The 21,028-nt window shown below is 48.2% G+C and overlaps 1 protein-coding gene across 3 annotated transcripts in view; it reads right to left on the bottom strand.

Annotated features, from left to right (window-relative positions):
• Positions 1 to 21,028, bottom strand: part of sema3d (sema domain, immunoglobulin domain (Ig), short basic domain, secreted, (semaphorin) 3D) — a 428,206-nt gene that overhangs the window by 34,918 nt on the left and 372,260 nt on the right. For all 3 annotated transcript variants that reach the window (XM_086010839.1, XM_086010838.1, XM_086010840.1), the window contains one exon: positions 19,520 to 19,656. In XM_086010839.1, the coding sequence (XP_085866965.1) occupies positions 19,520 to 19,656 (137 nt within the window). The remainder of the gene's footprint in view (positions 1 to 19,519; positions 19,657 to 21,028) is intronic.

Genomic DNA, 21,028 nt, shown 5'->3' with positions numbered 1-21,028 from the left:
CTGCCCAGCCATGATCTTGAATTAACAACAACAACAACTTGTATTTATATAGCACCTATTAAGGCTGTAAAAGATCCCAAGGTGCTTCACAGGAGTGTTATAAGACATAATTAATTATAAGAGCTTAGTACCAAGCTTCTAGTTCTACATCTACTGGGAAAAGAAAAATAAGTGGACAATATGATGTTGAATGCCCCAACAACATCCCGGCTGTCGTGCTGAAGACTTGTGCTCCAGAACTAGCCGCGCCTCTAGCCAAGCTGTTCTAGTACAGCTACAACACTGGCATCTATCCGACAATGTGGAAAACTGCCCAGGTATGTCATGCCCACAAAAAGCAGGACAAATTCAATCCAGGCAATTACCACCCCATCAGTCTACTCTCAATCATCAGCAAAGTGATGGAAGGTGTCGTCGACAGTGTTATCAAGCAGCACCTGCTCACTGATGCCCAGTTTGGGTTCCGCCAAGACCACTCAGCTCCAGACCTCATTACAGCCTTGGTCCAAACATGGACAAAGGAGCTGAATTCCAGAGGTGAGGTGAGAGTGACTGCCCTTGACATCAAAGCAGCATTTGACCGAGTCTGGCATCAAGGAGCCCTAGTAAAACTGATCAATGGGAATCGGGGGGAAAACTCTCCACTGGAGGGAGTCATACCTAGCACAAAGGAAGATGGTTGTGGTGGTTGAAGGTCAATCATCACAGCCCCAGGACATCGCTGCAGGAGTTCCTCAGGGCAGTGTCCTAGGTCCAACCATCTTCAGCTGCTTCATTAATGACCTTCCCTCCATCATAAGGTCAGAAATGGGGATGTTCGCTGATGACTGCACAGTGTTCAGTGCGATTCACAACTCCTCAGATAATGAAGCAGTCCATGCCCGAATGCGGCAAGACCTGGACGACATTCAGGCTTGGGCTGATAAGTGGCAGGTAACATTTGCGCCACACAAGTGCCAGGCAATGACTATCTCCAACAAGCGAGCGTCTAACCACCGCCCCATGACATTCAACGGCATTACCATCGCCGAATCCCCCAGCATCAACATCCTAGGGGTCACCATTGACCAGAAACTTAACTAGCCAGCCACAGAAATACTGTGGCAACAAGAGCAGGTCAGAGACTGGGTATTCTGTGGTGAGTGTCTCACCTCCTGACTCCCCAAAGCCTTTCCACCATCTACAAGGCACAAGCCAGGAGTGTGATGAAATACTTTCCACTTGCCTGGATGAGTGCAGCTCCAACAACACTCAAGAAGCTCGACACCATCCAGGACAGAACAGCCCGCTTGATTGGCACCCCATCCACCACCTTAAACATTCACTCTCTCCATCACCGGCGCACCGTGGCTGCAGTGTGTACCATCTACAAGATGCACTGCAGCAACTCGCCAAGGCTTCTTCAGCAGCACCTCCCAAACCCACGGCCTCTTCCACCTAGAAGGACAAGGGCAGCAGGCGCATGGGAACACCACCACCTCCAAGATCCCCTCCAAGACACACACCATCCTAACTTGGAAATATATCGCCGATCCTTCATCGTCGCTGGGTCAAAATCCTGGAACTCCCTCCCTAACAGCACTGTGGGAGCACCTTCACCACACGGACTGCAGCGGTTCAAGAAGGCGGCTCACCACCACCTTCTCAAGGGCAACTAGGGATGGGCAATAAATGCTGGCCACATCCCATAAACGAATAAAAAAAATAACGTTATGGAAACTAATGCAAAATGAAGTAAGTAATTATCACCTTCCATCTCACTGTATTATCTAGTTCATGTGAAGGAATTTAATCTATTTACAAACAATTTAAGGAAAAGGTCCAATCAATGCCTTAAATTACTTCAATATGGACACACTCAGAAGACTTTGCATAATAGCAGACATCCGTCCTATTTAATATGCAGATGTCTAATACAGGATTTGCTACTAGCGACACTCAATGCTTTACCATGTGTACAGATTGCCTTTGATGCAGTGAACTCATTTCTTATTATTTTCCAATTCAGAAAGAAAACTTTAAAAGATCACCAAAAAAACTTAGGACATGACAGCTTAGTAAATCGCAGTTTTTGTTTTAACAACTTACTGTAATTGGGCATAACCTTTGGCTTCTGATGAAAATACCGTCAAACTCAATGTCAGCAACTTAAGGTCAAGAATATTATAGTAACAATTCTCTGATTCAAACACGCACAGGTCACAACATGTATGGCATCCACACGAATCAGCTACTGACAGAAAACTTGTGGAGGTGAGGCTTTCCATCTGATGTAGAAGAATCAGCTCCATTTGATAATGTCATTTAGAAATTTTCAAAGTTTTGATGAGCTCTATTGAGAGACAGCGTCACACTCAATTAGCCTGGAGTTTCCATTCGGTTGGTTTGACGGCACAATTCGTCTGAAGTTCGTCGAAACAGGCGCAAAAAATTGCAAAATTTTCAGGGCAAATTACGCTCAGCGCAACTCGAGATTCCGCGACCTTTTGCGCTAGTTTAAAAAACATTGTGGTATAGAACCCGGCCCCGCCCCCAAAATGGACACGCCCCCCAGGTCGCCGATTGCACCTGAAGCGGAAACTCCACCCCAATTTATGGAATACTGAAGCTGCCTCTGTGCTCGGAATCAGCACTAAAACCGCAAGATATTGAAGGTAGCTGACATCTGCGCTTCCTTCTTCCCTTTCACCAAAGCACCCTCTCTCTCCAATTGGCACAGGCCACGTAGCCCAGTATGCCTTTCTTAAATAAATCAATAAGGAGACATTGGGTTGCCCCGGCATCAACAAACAAAAGTGCCCCTTTTTAGAGAGGTACAACTAATAACGAACTAAACAATTAAAAAAAATCAAAGGAAACTTATAAACATGAATAATAATGTTGTTGCTGGTATCCACTACACACTCCAGTCACTGCGGTGCCCACCAGTCGCGGAAGTGCTCGAGTGTACTGACGGACACCGCATGCTCCCTCTCCAGGGCCACCCGGGCGCGCAGGCAACCAGAGTGACCACCCCCATGGGCCGTGTCCAGCCTGGGCCTGTAGATGGCCACCTTGGACAGTCCAGGAGCAGACCCATGAGCCAGTGTGAGATTAGCAATATACCACACAAGGAATGCTTCCACTGGGGCAAAGTGTGCTCATGCACACGTGTCACTCACTGCTCCGGGTATCATAGAATCATAGATCAATACAGCACAGAAGGAGGCCATTCGGCCCATCGAGCCTATTTTGAAGAGCAATCCAGTCAATCCCACTCCCCCGCTCTTTCCCCATATCCCTGCAATGTTTTTCTCCTGCAAGTATTTATCCAATTCCCTTTCGAAGGCTACTATTGAATCTGAATCCACCGCCCTATCAGGCAGCACATTCCAAATCCTCACCACTCGCTGTGTAAAAATGTTTTCCCTCATGTTCACTCTGGTTCTTTTGCCAATCACCTTAAATCTCTCGTTGTCGACCCTTCAGCCACTGAAAACAGTTTAGGGGAAAAATTCGGTTGATTAGCGCTTCCCGTTAGCGCCCCAATGGGGCGCAAAGCCACTAGCGCCCGGGCGCGGCGATGTTTGCGCCAGTCGTGAAATTGACCAGATATTTTGCAGCGGTGCTAAACATTACCGCCACGATCTCTCCTGCACCCGCAAATCGTGCCGTTAGTCGAGCGTGCAATGCCCCAGTAGCGCCCCAGACCGGATATTGAGTGGCGCCCCCTGCCTTACCGCCTGCCGCTAGCAACGACAGGTTGAGGGGAGCGTTTCGCAGTCGAGAAGGGACTGGGGGAGCGCTATTTAAAGGCGACTGCTTCCTGCCATTTTTTGTCGTCGACATTTTTGCACCATGCATTCTGAGAGAGAGAGAGAGAGACTTCTGGAGAGATTCAACGCTGTGTGAAGGAGTTTTGGGTACTGAGCAGCACTTTGCAGGTTCATTTTGATTTGACCTTCCTTGCATCAATTTAGAAGAGACTGTGGGGGCTGCACTCTGAGCTCTTTCCCTGGGTCTCTCCATTGTTCTTTCCAGCAGATTTGATGTACAGGTCTCTCCAGGCCGAGATTCAAGGCTGCAATGAGCAGGATGTGGATGGAGAGCAAGATCGACCCTCCCCTTTAAGAAGTGGCCGGCGCCAGTGTGTCTGTGTTCCATTGCTGACTGACATCACATGAGCTTCGCCAGCGCTCTGAGGTAGCGCCTCGCTCCTCGGTGTTAGCTCCTTACACAGGTGTGTAGCGCCAGATTTAGCGCTCCAATCACCTCCAGGGGCGATAGAAGCCAAGTTTGCAGTCGGAGGCGATAATTAGCACCAGGCGTTAAACTTTCCACCCGGCCGATAATTGTGCCCCAAACGGGGCGATACCGAATTTCTCCCCCTTTCTCTTTAATTACTCTGTCTAGACCCTTCATGATTTTAAACACCGCTATCAAATCTCCTCTTAGCCTTATCTGCTCTAAGGAGAACAACCCCAGCTTCTCCAGTCTCTCCATGTAACTGTAATCCCTCATCCCTGCAACCATTCCAGTAAATCTCTTCTGTAACCTCTCCAAATCCATCACTTGCTTCCTGAAGTGCGGTGCCAAGAATTGGACACAATGCTCCTGCTGGGGCCGAACCAGTGTTTTACGTAGGAAAGTTTGAACAGCAGTTGAAGATCAGAATTCGAGGTTGAAATGAGTGGTATTCACGAGATGGCTGGTAATTGGATTCCAGGTGAAGCAATCACACATCTTCCTGTAGTAAATGGTTTGGGTGATGGTTCAAGAGCGTGCAGTAACTCGGGCTCAGCCTGGGGAGGTAAGAAGCAGGTGCAAGGCCAGACTAACAAGAAAGGAGCAGGGAATTTGGGCCTGAGACATTTTACCGTCATGGAAGCCAGAGGCAAACTTTCGTGGGGGACGGTGCAGACCTGCTTGGACGCAGATAGAGTTTGCTACATGGACGAAAGGAGAGTCGATTGAGAGATAGTGCGGCTGGGATTAAATGGACACCGTTTTCTGAAAACCTCAGGGACCCACATTAGTCAGGCTGCTTATCTCAATCAGTGAGAAAGGAATCGCAATTCCCATTCTGACACGGCCGGTATATTGTACCATCATTGTAATATAAAACCGGGAAAATAAGGGTTGTGTACAAAGATACCAGAAGATTTGTCCAATTAACATGAGCCATTCCCCCCTCCCGCCCCCGATTTTAGGTTTGAGATTATTTAATAGTAAAAGTTAAATTTTATGACTACTTAAGGATCCGGTACTTGAACTGCAAATCAAAACCTTATTTTTAAGAAACTGGCATAGATGCTGTAAAGCCTTGGTAACAGATCAATTTAATTATAATGACAACCTGATGTCTAGACATCTGATAAGAGTAAACTATTCCGCTTATAAATTATTTTTCATTTGCAGTGCTCTGCAAAGATCTGTTGTGAGCTCTCATTTTTTATCTGATAGTCTGTGCCATGTTAAGCCATATTGAATGGTGCAGTAGGTTCCCTGCTGGGACAGGGGGACAGAGGGCTGATTAAAGTGTGACCCAAGAACTGAGGGCATTAATTCGGCTGAGGTCCCTATTTCAACTGTAGAATCGGTTGGATCATTCACAACAGTCATTAGTCAGAAAGATGTGTATTGATGATGGAGGCTATTTAACCCAGCTCACTCATCCTTCAATAGAAACCTACATTCCTCCCATCACAGGCATCTAAAGTCCCCTTGAATGGTTCCAGAGTTTTTGCCTCCACTACCTTAGCACTTTCTGACATCAGTCTTGAATTTGCCTTTTACAAGTTTGTATCAACGTCCATTTGTCCTACAGTCATGGTTTAACATGAAATCGTGCTCAGAATTAACCTTTTCTTAGTATTGTACATAACACATAAATCTAGGCTGACACTCCAGTGCAGTACTCAGGGAGTGCTGCACTGTCGGAGGTGCCGTCTTTCAGATGAGACGTTAAACCGAGGCCCCGTCTGCTCTCTCAGGTGGACGTAAAAGATCCCAGGGCACTATTTTGAAGAAGAGCAGGGGAGCTATCGCCAGTGTCCTGGGGCCAATATTTATCACTCAAACAACATCACTAAAACAGATTATCTGGTCATTCCCACGTTGCTGTTTGTGGGAGCTTGCTGTGCACAAATTGGCTGCCGCGTTTCAACAGTGACTACACTTCAAAAAGTACTTCTTTGGCTGTAAAGTGCTTTGGGACGTCCTGAGGTCATGAAAGGCGCTATAGAAATGCAAGTCTTTCTTTCCTTTTTATTGTGAGGCACAGCTTACTGTTCTGCTTTGTGCTGTTATCACTGAAGAAGTTTCAGTTTTTGTTTTTCAAATGTAATTTCTTCTTGTTTTACGTCTTTTTGTTGATAGTTTGGAAATTGTCCTTCCAACACTACTCTTCTACTCTTTGATGCTTGACCAGGTCAGGGGAAGCAGGGATATTTGCTCCTTTTCAATTTTTGTGCACAGCATGGTGAGGGCGTCAATAACACGGAGTATTGAGTATTGTGTGCAGTTTTGTTCGCCTTATCTGAGGAAGGATGTTCTTGCCGTGGAGGGAGTGCAGCGAAGATTCACCAGACTGATACCTGGGATGGCAGGAATGACGTATGAGGAGAGATTGGGTCGATTGGGCTTATACTCGCTGGAGTTTAGAAGAATGAGAGGGGGTCTCATTGAAACTTATAAAATTCTAACAGGACTAGACAGACTAGATGCAGGAAGGCTGTTCCCGATGGCGGGGGAGTCCAGAACCAGGGGTCACAGTCTAAGGATAAGGGGTAAGCCATTTAGGACAGAGATGAGGAGGAATTTCTTCACCCAGAGAGTGGTGAACCTGTGGAATTCTCTACCACAGAAGGCCGTTGAGGCCAATTCATTAAATATATTCAAGAAGGAGTTAGATATATTTCTTAAGGCTAAAGGGATCAAGGGATATGGGGAGAAAGCAGGGACAGGGTACTGAGTTTGGATGATCAGCCATGATCTCATTAAATGGTGGAACAGACTCGAGGGGCCGAATGGCTTACTCCTGCTCCTATCTTCTATGTTTCTATTACAACGGTTCCAGCATCAAGCTCTGCATTTACCATCAAGGTCAATTACAGCACGGGTTAGGTGCACAATAAAGTTGCTCCAACATTACAACCATCAACCTGCTTTAACCCTAACCTCAAAATACTTTCTCCACAGGTAGGGGCAATTTCTCTACTCTTTGCTCAGCCTAGGGATGTGGTGACTCATCGTAGGATGTGGCAGCTGGCAGCTCTCAAATACCTCATCCAACACGACTCTTCTTCAAATGTAAAGATAGAGTTATACAGTGTCTTTAACATAGTAAAACGTCCCAAGGTGCTTCACAGGAGCAATTACCAGACAAAATTTGACACTGAGCCACATAAGGAGATATTAGGGCAGGTGAACTAAAGCTTGGTCAAAGAGGTAGGTTTTAAAAAGCGTCTTAAAGGAGGAGAGAGAGTTAGAAAGGTGGAGAGGTTTAGGGAGGGAATTCCAGAGCTTAGGGCCCAGGCAGCTGAAGGCACGGCCGCCAATGGTGGAGCGACGGAAATCAGGGGATGTGCAAGAGGTCAGAATTGGAGGCGCGCAGAGATCTCGGAGGGTTGTGGGGCTGAAGGAGGTTACAGAGATAGCGAGGGGCGAGGCCACAGAGCAATGTGAAAACAAGGATGAGAATTTTAAAATTGAGGCGTTCCCGGACCAGGAGCCGATGTAGTCAGTGAGCCCAGTGGTGATGAGTGAACGGGACTTAGGATATGGACAGCAGAGTTTTTGATGAGCTTCAGTTTACGGAGGGTGGAAGATGGAGAGTCTGACCAGTGGAGTATTTGACCCTGGTCAGGATCACTGCCACACTCTATGCCGACCTGAACTGAGGTCCACACTTCCACTTTGGTTCACTGCAGTAATCAGGAGCCGAGATCTCAGCTGATTTTTCCGCTGTCTAAATTAGGGACGCAGAGGCTAACTGGAATCTCTGAGCACTGACCTGACAGGGCTCGGCTAACCCAGGACAGGCAGGGGATTACGCCAACGATTCTCCAAGGTGGTGTATTTTCTCCAAGGAGCCATTCGGAGAGCCCTGTTCTCTACTTTCTTGTATTCTTCTTCTGGCAATGAATGTTACATTTTCCCCATCTACTACTGGATACGATGAATGTTCCCACATGTTTCATACTAAACAGGGAATCTCAAGATCAGTAAATCAGTGGGCACATCAGTCTGTGGCAATCTCTTCCAGCATAAAACATGATGGAACATTCAAAACTGTAGTAAAGACTCCTCTTTGAAGCACAACTAAAGACTCAGAATGAATTTAATTATCTATAAAGGTAATATTCAGTAGATCTGCCCTCTAACGCAGGCATTATATATTATATTTTCTGGTGAAGTATCTCATTATCAATTTAAAAATTTTTTATTTTAGAGTTTGTATGTTTCAGATCATTCCACTTAAAAACATGCTATCTTCGCGGAAAAATATTTAGCAAAGTTTTTCCTTTATTTAAGGCTGGAGAGGAGCCGGCAAGACTGGTGCAGCACTTTGCCACAGTGGTATCATGGCCATGGAAGCCGATAGTCCATTCAGCACGGTGTAAGGTGACTCCTCAGGTGTTTGTGTGCTGGGTGCCCTTTCAGTGCAAGTGGCTCAAAAACAAGTGGCCTGACGATCTGGAATTAACAAAATATTCAGAAGGTTTCCCACTTTCAGAAAGCAGGATATGCAAATGTACGAAACATAGTGAATTGACGGCAACAGATAGAAATGCTAATCACTGCAGCTTTTCAGCTCGGTGAGCTCATGTTACAGGATGGTGTAGCCTCACTCGCACTAATCTGGCTAATCGGCACAGCAATAATATTCATTTTGGGCCTCTTAACAGCGACATAACCAGTCAAGTAACAGTCGAGGAAACAATTCCAGTTCCAGGGAAAAATAAATTGCGGTAAATTAAGCAGTGCAGTGATCGCCTGATTCACCGACAGGGGCACTTTTCACACGTTGAAAGCCTGATTTCGAGATTCATTCCATAGGAACTAAAGTATTTCCTCTCTAGGTGTAATTAATCTCTGAATTTTGAAATCATGGCGCACCTTACTTCTACACCGACACTCCTGCTAAACTGTGAGCAATTCGAACACGTGAAGGGATTTTCTGTGGAAAGCACTAATAATATGACTGTAAACATCTCTCATGGGCATTAGATTGTTTGTATAAGTTGTCTGGTGAATGATGCACTTTTCACTTGTTGAGACTTTCTTCTGAGGCCAAGAACAGTCCGGATAGAGGCTTTGCATAGATTTGTAATTGTGGACATTTGAACTCTTTCATAAATGGAGGTATTGGGTACAAAAGTAGAGAAGTTATGCTGAACCTTTATAAAGCGCTGGTTAGGCCACAACTGGAGTATTGCATCCAGATCTGGTCACCACAGTTTAGGAAGGATGTGAAGGCCCTTGAGAGGGTTCAGAGGAGATTTACCAGAATGGTTCCGGGGATGGGGGATCTTGCTACAAGGACAGGTTGGAGAAGCTGGATTTGTTTTCATTGGAGCAAAGGAGGTTGCGGGGTGATTTGATAGAGGTGTACAAGATTATGACGGGTTTGGATAGGCTAGACGGGGAAAGGCTGTTCCCACTAGTTGATGGTACAAGGACTAGAAGACACAGATTTAAGGTTTTGGGCAAGAGATACAGGGGGGATGTGAGGAAAAATGTTTTTATGCAGCGAGTGGTGAGGACCTGGAACTCGCTGCCGACGGAAGTGGTGGAAGCGGAGACACTCAATGTTTTCAAGGGGAGACTGGATAGGCACTTGAGGGAAATAAACTTGCAGGGCTACGGGGATAGAGCGGGGGAATGGGACTGACTGGATTGCTCTACAGAGAGCCGGCACGGACTCGATGGGCCGCATGGCCTCCTTCTGTGCCGTTATGACTCTGACTCCTATTCAGAACAATTTTGATGGAAGCCAATATTTTATGAGAATTTTTTTTTTGCTCTTAATAAAGATTAGTGATATTTTATAATGTGAGAGATAAAGGCTAGGCTGGGTTGGGGAGAGTGTTATATAATTGCTGTAATTGATGTATCTGTCAAGTTTAGATGTATGCTGGGAAAGATTCTTGTCAAAATTACAGTCATGCTTCCCAGATTGTCCCTCGCTGTTTGCAATGTCCCTGTTTAGAGCCGTTAAAGGTTTCAAAAATGGCCAATCTGAACCTGTCAATGCTTTTTAGGGACAAGATTCAATTAGCTTTAGTATTCAGAAAGGGTTCGGTTCCATTCCAACACTCGCTCTTCAGTTCAATCCAGACAAACTCAACCAAACATTTAATCAATTGCAGGACGCCAAAAAACTTGAAGTGCACAGATATGGAAATCTGTGCTTGCAGAGAGATGGGCCCCGATTATAACTGCCCCCACCTATCGGAAACTGGGCGGGTAGCCAGTTAAAATAAGAGGAGCCACTTACCCACCGCCCCCCGCGATTCCGTTTCTCCCCGCCGTGCCCCCATATTAACCTGCTCCTTTGAGCAGGAAAGCAAGACATCAGCAGGAAGGAAGCAATCGTGGTCAGAGCCCCCCCTCCCCCGATCGTGGTCAGAGCCCCCCCTCCTCCGATCGTGGTCAGAGCCCCCCCTCCTCCGATCGTGGTCAGAGCCCCCCCTCCCCCGATCGTGGTCAGAGCCCCCCCTCCCCCGATCGTGGTCAGAGCCCCCCCTCCCCCGATCGTGGTCAGAGCCCCCCCTCCCCCGATCGTGGTCAGAGCCCCCCCTCCCCCGATCGTGGTCAGAGCCCCCCCTCCCCCGATCGTGGTCAGAGCCCCCCCTCCCCCGATCGTGGTCAGAGCCCCCCCTCCCCCCCGATCGTGGTCAGAGCCCCCCCTCCCCCGATCGTGGTCAGAGCCCCCCCTCCCCCGATCGTGGTCAGAGCCCCCCCTCCCCCCCGATCGTGGTCAGAGCCCCCCCTCCCCCCCGATCGTGGTCAGAGCCCCCCCTCCCCCCCGATCGTGGTCAGAGCCCCCCCTCCCCCGATCGTGGTCAGAGCCCCCCCTCCCCCGATCACAGCAGGACCTCCCACTAACAGTCGGGGGACAGCAGTCCTCACGATTCCCTGGCTGCGGCCTCCTGTCGCTGGTTCATGCTCCCACCAGGCGGCTAGGCTGCCAATCAGGCCGGTGTGGGGCGGGAGACTCAGCAGATTATTTAAATGAGGCCCGGCCATTAAGATCAGCAGGGCCTCCACATCCCCAGCCTTGCCGGGTTTTCCCCGCGGTCCCCCGCCCCCAGTCCAGCGCTCCCCGTCTCTCCCACTCCCACCTCCCCGATAATAACGGGGCTACGATTTCTCCAAACTATTAAATTAATTTCTCAATGGTTTTCACAGATTTCTCAAGATCCCAAGAACTCAAGCGGTGATTTCCTCATATCCAGGGACTGAGCACTCTGCGGTACAGGGGCCAGGGAGAAGGGACAGAGACCTGGATTGGCAGCTCTGCTTCACGGTCACCCCCGGCCCAGGACAGGGAACCCAGAGGGTGATCCCAGAGCCGGACAGGTGCAGCACACGTCAGGTGCACAGGTCCGGCTTAGGGCCTGGGCAGAGGAAGATCAGCCCTGATAAATAAATGTATGACTGTGCACGGGGATTTAAGATACAGCGCAATATTAAAATTCTGAGCTAAATTGAAACCGTACCAGAATGGACCTGGATACAGCTAATTTCTCTCAAACCTGACACTCCAGGTTGGGTGTGGAGCTTAATTCCAGTATTACCTAATGCCCGGATGTATATAAATTAACACTAACTTCATTCACAGGAAGACTATATTTTAAGGTTTTTATCTATTTTCTCACTTGGTGCCTGCCTTTATTGTGGACTGTCTCTAATCAAGACAATGAGCTGGGACCTGCTCTCAGTCCTTCATTGGCTGTAAAGTGTGTTGGGCCGTCCTGAGGTCATGAAAGGCGCTGGAGAAATGTGAGTCTTTCTTTGTTTCCCCTCTCTCAATGCCCCTCTTGGCCAGCTGTGAGCACATGCCTGGCGATGGACTGGGTGACCGCTGCTCTGATTGTCCGCTCTGTGCCATCTCCCACATTCATTCCCAAATTTACAGAGAATCACATCGAGGGTAGCGCACAGGAACAGGCCATTCAGCCCAACTGATCCACGGTGTTTCTGCTCCACACGAGCCTCCTCCCATCCTGTCCTCATCTCACCCAATCAGCATATCCTTCGATCCCTTTCTCCCTTGTGTGTTTATCGAGCTTCCCCTTAAAGCCATCTATATTATTCACCTCAACCACACCCTGTGGTAGTGAGTTCCCCGTTCTCACCGCTCTCCGGGTGAATTTCAGGCTCCATGGTCTCGGGGAACCAGCAGCAATTGAAGCTTAGTTAAGATGAGTCCACATTTCACAGACGGCTCCCAGTCTCCGACTGAACCAGTGCAACTCAATAGGAATTGTTCTGATTGCACGGAGAAATTTCAGGTGGAGATGGCCCTAAGTTGAGGCATGATAAATCTGAAAGATCATAAATCAAAAGCAGGAGCACTGTCCCCTACAGCAAGACTGGCCATGTCTGTACTTGAGAAAAACTGAATGTTTACACAGCATCAAAGCAGCTTTTAAGCAAACAGAAAGGAAGGCACATTGAACATGTGCACAAACACTTAGAGCAGCTCGTTCTGAGCAGCTTGTACTTTGTACTTTGAAGTGCCAGATTGCCTACAAAACCAATAAGAGTTAATTGTGCATGAGAATGCTTATGTAAATGGAATATACAGTGCGTCCTCTCATTGTTTCCTTTGTCTTTCTAACTCTGTAAAATCTAAACATTTCCAGTGACTCTGTGCTAGTTGTAGTCTAGTTCTGCAGTTCTAGTCAATTGATTTGGAAGAGTATGGGGACTCTGGCTGGTGAGAATGGGGTGGTAGTGCCCCGAAAATAGTGGGGAATGACTTACCACACCCCCGTTCCTGCCATCGCCATGGATACCAGGCCTACCACTGGCCGGCTGGATCGTCCGCCTGATTCAAGCAGTAGGCCCTTTTAAGGTGCAGATTGGGATCCTATGAAGTACGTAAGACCCCGTTTACCATTTCAGGACAGTGCTGGGTGGAGAGTGTGCCGTGCATGCTCTGCCTAGCGTCAGCCAGCAGTCCGGCCAAGGAGGAGCCCACAGGTCAGTTTTACTGAATTGTTACGAGGCCGGGGGAGGAGCAGCAGCTCTCCTCTGGGATCTACAAATCATCCTGGGCCGTTGCTACTCCAGATCCCTCGCTCCTCATGAGGTGGGACCCCCCACCTCGTGGGCCTAACTTCTTCCGGCCCGGAACCGAGGGGCTGCCTGGGAGCTCCGTTTCCACCCGCAACCCATTGGCCAAATGCTAACCAGGCCTGCTCTTCAAAATGGCCCAGCCTCCTGCTGGGAGTATCAGGCGGTCAGCCGGCCATCCGAACTCCGCACTCCGCGGGGGAGAGCCTGTCTATCTCTATAGCCTCGTTGTTTGCTCTGTACAAAGATACATCAAACTGTAGTTACCAATTATTTAATAGATGGTAGGAATACAGAGACAGGCAGGCAGATATTTCACTTGCAACGCAGGAAGCTGGTACAGGAAAGGCTTTTTTCATAAAACAAGCAGATTAAAATGTCATCTTAACCGGTCCTGATACATCAGGGCTGAAAATCAGATTCAGCAGCGGTACAACATGGGCCGTAGCCAATCAGCCGCCCCTTATACACCCCGCTCGGTTTCCCATTGGAAAGGAGAATTAGACAGGGTGATCCGCTACTGCCCAGTCAGTGCCTCCGCCAACTTTCAATTTCACCCCCATCAAGTTCAAGATCCTTCGCTCACTGGCAGCATCAGAAACCCTGTGACTGCCACACATTTGATCAAAAGACCCTCAATAGACTGGCTCGCTGCCTCTGACCCCAGAGCAGCGGGATTCAGAAGACTTGACCTGCGGACTCTTGCAGCATCCCTTCCCTTTACCCATGGCCCTCAGCAGACTCCATGTCCCTCGAGGTCTCCATTCACAGTTTGCTCAGAGGGTGGCCTCTTTAGGACTATTGCATGGGTTCACTGAGCACAGCGTTAGTGCAGAAAGCAGACAAAGCCGTGCTAGGGCTGTAAAGTCTGTGTGTTATATGGCGAATTAATACACAGACTACAAGAGTAACTTTAACAGGACTTTACTATTCGAAGGTCAGGGCGAATCTGCCCAATAAATCCTTACACAGCACTTATATACCGGTGTGGTCACCACCGGTATTACAGTATACAGTAGCCAAGATAAAGTAGTGCAACCCTTAAAATAGTTCTCTTAAAGGTGGAACGTTACATACACTACAATCCTCACTTTTTAGGTTAACAGTATATATATATTCCCATTAATATAACATCATAACATATATACAACTATATGTAAACAGTTCACAGATTCAGTCTCTCTGGAGGCTTCCTGACTCTGTCCGGATAACGCCTCGGTGGTGTAGTAGTTTTCGGTGGTGTAGTAGGTTCTTCTGGCAAGGTCGATTCTGCTTGAAGGACAGTGTCAGGTTCATCTGATTCCAGTATTACCGGATCGGAGGTAGATGCTCTGGGTATCTCTGCTTCAACATTAGGCGTATAGAGTTGTGGAGTAGGTTGGCCCTTTGTGGATGACTCTATGATCTGGTCAACATGGCGCCTTATTATGCTTTCACCAATGTCCACGGTATACATCAGCGGTCCTAGCTTTTTTCCAATAGTTCCAGGCTGCCATTTCTCGGTACGGTAGTCCCGGGCCAAAACTTGTTGACCTATCTGGAAGGTTCTAGTTGGCCTTTCATTCATGCCTTGAAATTGCCGGTTCTCAACGTCCCTTCTGACGTTTGGCTTAATCAAATCCAGCCGGCATCTTAGTCTTCTATTGAAAAACATCATGGCGGGAGTTTGGTTTGTGACCGCATGTGTTGCATTCCTGTACGCCAACAAGAAGTTATCTACCTTATGTTGTAGATTTATGTCTTCATTACCCATGGCCTTTATGGCCTTCTTGAAGGTCTGGACAAACCTTTCAGCTAATCCATTGGTGGCGGGATGGTATGGGGCGGACGTGTAGTGCTTAACCCCATTGCTTTTTAAGAACTTCCTGAATTCTTCGGACACAAATTGCGGTCCATTATCAGAACAGATCTGTTCCGGCAGCCCATTCCTGGCAAATATGGTCCTTAATACTGTGATGGTTTTTTCCGTGGTGGTGGAGGACATCTTTATTACCTCCGGCCACTTGGAGTGTGCATCCACCGCGATTAAAAACATTGAGTCCATAAATAGACCAGCAAAGTCGATATGTACCCTTTGCCATGGAGATGAGGGCCACTCCCATGGATGCAGAGGAGCTTGTGGTGGGGCCTTCTGGCATCCTAGACAGCTCTTGGTTATTTCTTCGATGTCTCCATCAATACCTGGCCACCACACAAACGCTCTGGCTAGGTTCTTCATTTTCACTCCACCCAGATGCCCCTCGTGAAGCTCCTTTAGCACTTTATGCTGGAGTTTGGGTGGAATCACCACTCTAGATCCACACATCAAGGTTCCTCGGCACACTGACAGCTGTTCTCTTCTTTGCGAAAATGCTGGCAACATTGGTTCGCCATGTGCTGGCCATCCCTCCACCGTTAAATCGTAGACTCGTGAGAGAGTTGGGTCATTTCTTGTTTCCTTTTCGATCATAGAATTTGTTACTGGTAGACATTCCACTATGGTTGAGTGGAACATCTCCACTGGGTCCACTGTAGTCACCTCTTCTACCACTGGCAACGGTAGGCGCGATAACCCATCAGCATTTCCATGCTGTTTGGACCTTTTGTATTCGATGTCATATTGGTGTGCCCCTAGTAACACGGACCACCTCTGTAGCCTTTGCGCTGTCATAGTGGAAACGGCCTTGTTAGGGTTGAATATGGATACCAACGGCTGGTGGTCTGTCAGCAATGTAAACTTCTTGCCCTGCAGGTAATGATTGAATTTCTTTACTCCCCACACAAGGCTGAGAGCCTCCCTATCTATCTGAGCATAATTGCGCTCAGCGGAGGTCAATGATCGGGATGCAAATGCGACTGGCCTTTCCGAGCCATTTGGCAACTTGTGTGAGAGTACTGCTCCAATACCATAAGGGGAAGCATCACAAGCTAGACAAAGAGGTAGCGTTGGATTGAAGTGAGCCAACACTTCCTCAGAGGTGATCAATGCCTTGCTTTTGTGAAAGGCCTTCTTACAGTCCTCGCTCCACTTCCATGGTACTTCTTTCCACAACAGAGCATTCAGCGGGTGCAGCACTGTGGATAGATTTGGCAGAAACTTATGGTAATAGTTAATCAACACCAGAAACGACCTCAACTGTGATACATTTTCCGGAGCGGGGGCCTTCACGACAGCTTCGATCTTTTCAGGTGCCTTGTGCAGGCCCTCTTGGTCAATGACATGACCACAGTACGAGATCCGTTTCTGGAAGAACTCACATTTCTGGCGGTTAGCTCGAAGGCCATATTCCTTCAACCTGGTGAGCACCAGTTTCAAATTTGTGAGGTGTTCCTCCTCGTCCTCTCCCGTAATCAGGATATCGTCCAAGTAACACTGAGTGCTTGGAATACCCTGTAAGACCTGCTTCATGGCCCTCTGCCAAATTGCTGGAGCCGAAGTCACTCCAAAAACCAGTCTATTATATCGATACAAGCCTCTGTGCGTGTTGATTGTGAGATACTGGCGCGACTCTTCCTCAACTTCCATCTGTAAGTACGCTTGCGCCAGGTCTATCTTGGTGAAGTGTTTCCTGCCAGACAATGAAGCAAAGATATCCTCAATCCGTGGAAGCGGGTATTGTACCATGTGAAGCACCGGATTAACTGTGATCTTGAAGTCTCCGCAGATGCGGACCTTTCCCGGTCCCCCTGGCTTGTTACTCGACGAAGGCTTCATGACGGGAACAATGGGCGTGGCCCACTCACTCCAGTCCACCTTAGACAGTACCCCTGAACATTCAAGCTCTTCCAGTTCTGCCTCCACAGCAGGTCGTATCGCGTAAGGTACCGATCTGGCTTTGAAAAATTTTGGGCTTGCATGTTCTGCAATCTTGATTTTTGCCTTAATTCCTCTCAGTATTCCCAGTCCCTGCTGGAATACCTCTTTAGCCTCGTCCAATATTCTGGACAATCGTTCAGGTTTGACATCTTTCTTTCCGGAACCTACCGTCATTGTGTTTAGGGAGTGCCAGTCTATCTTTATTTTCCTGATCCACTCCTGCCCCAGAAGTGGTGGACCTCCCTCGGGTAGTACATATATGTCCATTCCTTGGTGTTCTTTGCCCTTGTGTCTCACCTTGACTTTTATCTTTCCGATGGGGTATACTTTATGCCCCGTGTATGTCTGCAATACTATCTCCGTATCCCGTAGGGGAATATGTTTGAATAACTTTTTGTAATCTTGCTTATTCATGACCGTCAATGCCGATCCGGTGTCCACTTCCATCTTCACTTGGACTTTTGCAATCTGTAGTGTGACCCAGATAGTTTGTCGGTCAGTTTCCTTACTCACATTGTGAATCCTCAGACTACCCAGTTCCTTGCTGTTGGAGTCTGAATCCGAATTCTGTTCATCTGAACTCTTCCCAGTCACCTTATGTACCTTTCTGTACTTCTTCTGCGGTGACTTATTGTTGCTGGTCTTCTTTCCTGACCGGCATACTTTAGCTGTGTGACCAAGCTTGCCACATTTTCTACATTCCTGGTTTTTAAACCAGCATTGGTTCTGGTCGTGTGTTGTCTTCCCACAACGATAACATTTCGTTGTACCCGAAGTCATTTGATCCACGCTGAGTACCGCTGTCTTCAGCTGCATCTCCGCCGTGCCTCTCGCTGCGGCTTCGTGCGATGCTGCAATAAGGACAGCCTTATCAAGTGTAAGATCGTTCTCTGCGAGCAGTCGCTTTTGTGTTTCTTCCTTCGACATCCCACACACGAACTTGTCTCTCAGTGCTTCTGTCAGATTTTCCCCAAACTGACAGTATTTTGCTAGCCTACGCAGTTCAACCAAGTACTCCGCGTTGCTTTCCTCTTTTAGTTGCGTTCTCACGTAAAATTTAGATCGTTCCGCTAACATCAGCGGTGTGGGGTTCAAATGATCCTTCAGGACAGCAACAATATTAGCGAAAGACTGATCCGCCGGTTTAGCTGGTGATAGAAGATGCTTCAATAGCCCGTATGTCTTCGCACCCATTGAGTTTAGTAAGGTTAGAGCTTTATCATAATTTGCTATCTTATTGACCTTACAATATAGCTCGATGCGTTCTACATACGTGGCCCAATCTTCCACATCGGAATCGAAATCATTGATGTTACCACGCTTAGGCATCTTCACAATCTTTCTGAAAACAACAACGAAATTTTTCTTTACTTTTTAACTTTTTTTTTCAAAAATGGCGGTTTCCCGCGCTTATCTTCTTCCCCGCCTCCGAGGATGGTGGTTTCCCGCGCTTGTCTTCCTCTGGCGGGGGGGTAAGCTTTGCCCTCGGGCGACGACCGCTGGCTTTCGGGTTTCGCAGCCTGCGCGCCGGCTTCAGTTTATTCTGAAGCTCTCCCGCTCGCTCGGGCTCTGTCTCTCCCTCAGCGGCTTTCAATCGTGCCTCCCCAGCCCTCTCGCAGTCCGGTCCTTTCCTCCCCCGGCTGCGGCTGAGTTCTCCGCGGTTTTATTTATTTATTTCTTCCCGCGCCTTACGATCCCGGTCACAGCGCCTCGCGGCCTCGGTAGCTGCCCGGCCTTTTTCGCCGGTCGCGGTCGAGCTGTCTCCCGACGCTGTTGCGTCTCCCAGCCCACTTGTAGCCCGGTCTCTCACACCAGCTGCGTTCCCGCTTGTACGGCGGCTTCCGTGCCCTACGCTGCCCCAGTCTCAGCGCCTCTGGCCCCGACTTCTGTCCGGCTCCTTTCCCCCGACCGTGGTCGAGTTCACCACCCTTATCCTCCATTTCTTTTTATTTCCCCCCTACTCACAGTCAACGTGGCCGACTTGCTTCTCGTGGCTGATCGGCTCACTCACCACCGTGACAGAAGGGACGATCACTGCCTGTTGCTAATGGAAGGCTTCATGTCTGAATTCTTCCTTCTTCCTTGCTCTGCAGACTCGAGTCTTCTCTCAGCAGAACGACGAGGGCGGATGCCTCTTCTCGACGCTCGTTAACTGCTTCGGATGTATCGCTACCGCAGGGTAAGATCAAACTCGTCGCCACTGTAAAGTCTGTGTGTTATATGGCGAATTAATACACAGACTACAAGAGTAACTTTAACAGGACTTTACTATTCGAAGGTCAGGGCGAATCTGCCCAATAAATCCTTACACAGCACTTATATACCGGTGTGGTCACCACCGGTATTACAGTATACAGTAGCCAAGATAAAGTAGTGCAACCCTTAAAATAGTTCTCTTAAAGGTGGAACGTTACATACACTACAAGGGCAGCTTACCTCCTCTCGATGCTCATCCCGGGATTGCTGAATAAACCACCGGATAGATGCTTGCTGTGATTTGGGGATACATTCCAGGAAAGTGGAGTTAAACTCAATACCGAAGATCAGCTTCTCTTCAGCTTCATTGCTCATACCTGCCAATCACAAGACCGGACATTAGTGCGAGTTTTGCAGAGTATAACTACAGTGCATTGAAACAAGTGTCATCCTGATGGCTCAGTTCATAAGTTTGTTGCTGGGTGTGTGACTGAGCCAGTAGATTTCAGGAAGGTTGGTGGCATAGTGGTTAGCACTGTTGCCTCACAGCGCCAGGAACCCGAGTTCGAATCCGGCCTCGGGTGACTGTCTGTGTGGAGTTTGCACATTCTCCCCGTGTTTGCGTGGGTTTTCTCCGGGTGCTCCGGTTTCCTCCCACAATCCAAAAATGTGCGGGTTAGGTTGATTGGCTATGATAAATTGACCCTTAGTGTTAGGGGGATTAAATACCGTGGGGTTACGGGGATCGGGTGGGATATGTGTCGGTGTAGGCTCGATGGGCCGAAATGGCCTCTATCTGCACTGTGGGGTTTCTGTGATTTGCAGTTAAACCCCATTTGAGCTGGGTTGGATGATTTTTTTTATTATTATGCGGTCATGGAATTTTGTGGCGTCGCTGGCAAGGCCAGCATTTATTGCCCATCCCTAATTGCCCTCGAGAAGGTGGTGGTGAGCCGCCTTCTTGAACCGCTGCAGTCCGTGTGGTGAAAGCACTCCCACAGTGCTGTTAGGTAGGGAGTTCCAGGATTTTGACCCAGCGACGATGAAGGATCGGCGATATATTTCCAAGTCCGGATGGTGTGTGACTTGGAGGGGAACTTGGGGGTGGTGGTATTCCCATGCGCCTGCTGCCCTTGTCCTTCTAGGTGGTAGAGGTCGCGGGTTTGGGAGGTGCTGACGAAGAAGCCTTGGCAAGTTGCTGCAGTGCATCTTGTAGCTGGTACACACTGCAGCCACGGTGCGCCGGTGGTGGAGGGAGTGAATGTTTAAGGTGGTGGATGGTGTGCCAATCGAGCGGGCTGCTGTGTCCTGGATGGCGTTGAGCTTCTTGAGTGTTGTTGGAGCTACACTCATCCAGGCAAGTGGAGAGTATTCCATCATTTCAGCCACAGGGATCAGTCAGTCCTTGGCACCTTTGTGCGAGGGATTGACGGAAATGCCAAGAAAAAGAATTGCTTTAGAGAGATGTTACAAACGTTAAAGATTTCTCTGCCCTAACTGATACCAGGAGGGACTAACCAGTAAGAAATCAACCTTAAATTATACAATTTTTTTAACAAAATAAGTGAGGAATTATGGTTGTTTTCTGCCAGCAGTGGAAGCAACTTATTGTATAATCTGTCTTTACATATTAAACTGCGCTGGACTGTCAGACTCACTCAATGGGAAGGCTGAGGACAGAAATGGAAAAATACTGGAAGTAAGACATCGAGGCAGTGTGGGGAGACAATTCCTCTACATTCAACCGGT

The sequence above is a fragment of the Somniosus microcephalus genome, chromosome 17 (genome assembly GCF_052327205.1).
Source record: "Somniosus microcephalus isolate GS21.2 chromosome 17, FLI_Smic_1.0, whole genome shotgun sequence".
Taxonomy (NCBI): Eukaryota; Metazoa; Chordata; class Chondrichthyes; order Squaliformes; family Somniosidae; genus Somniosus; species Somniosus microcephalus.
This window is presented reverse-complemented; position numbering and strand designations above follow the sequence as displayed.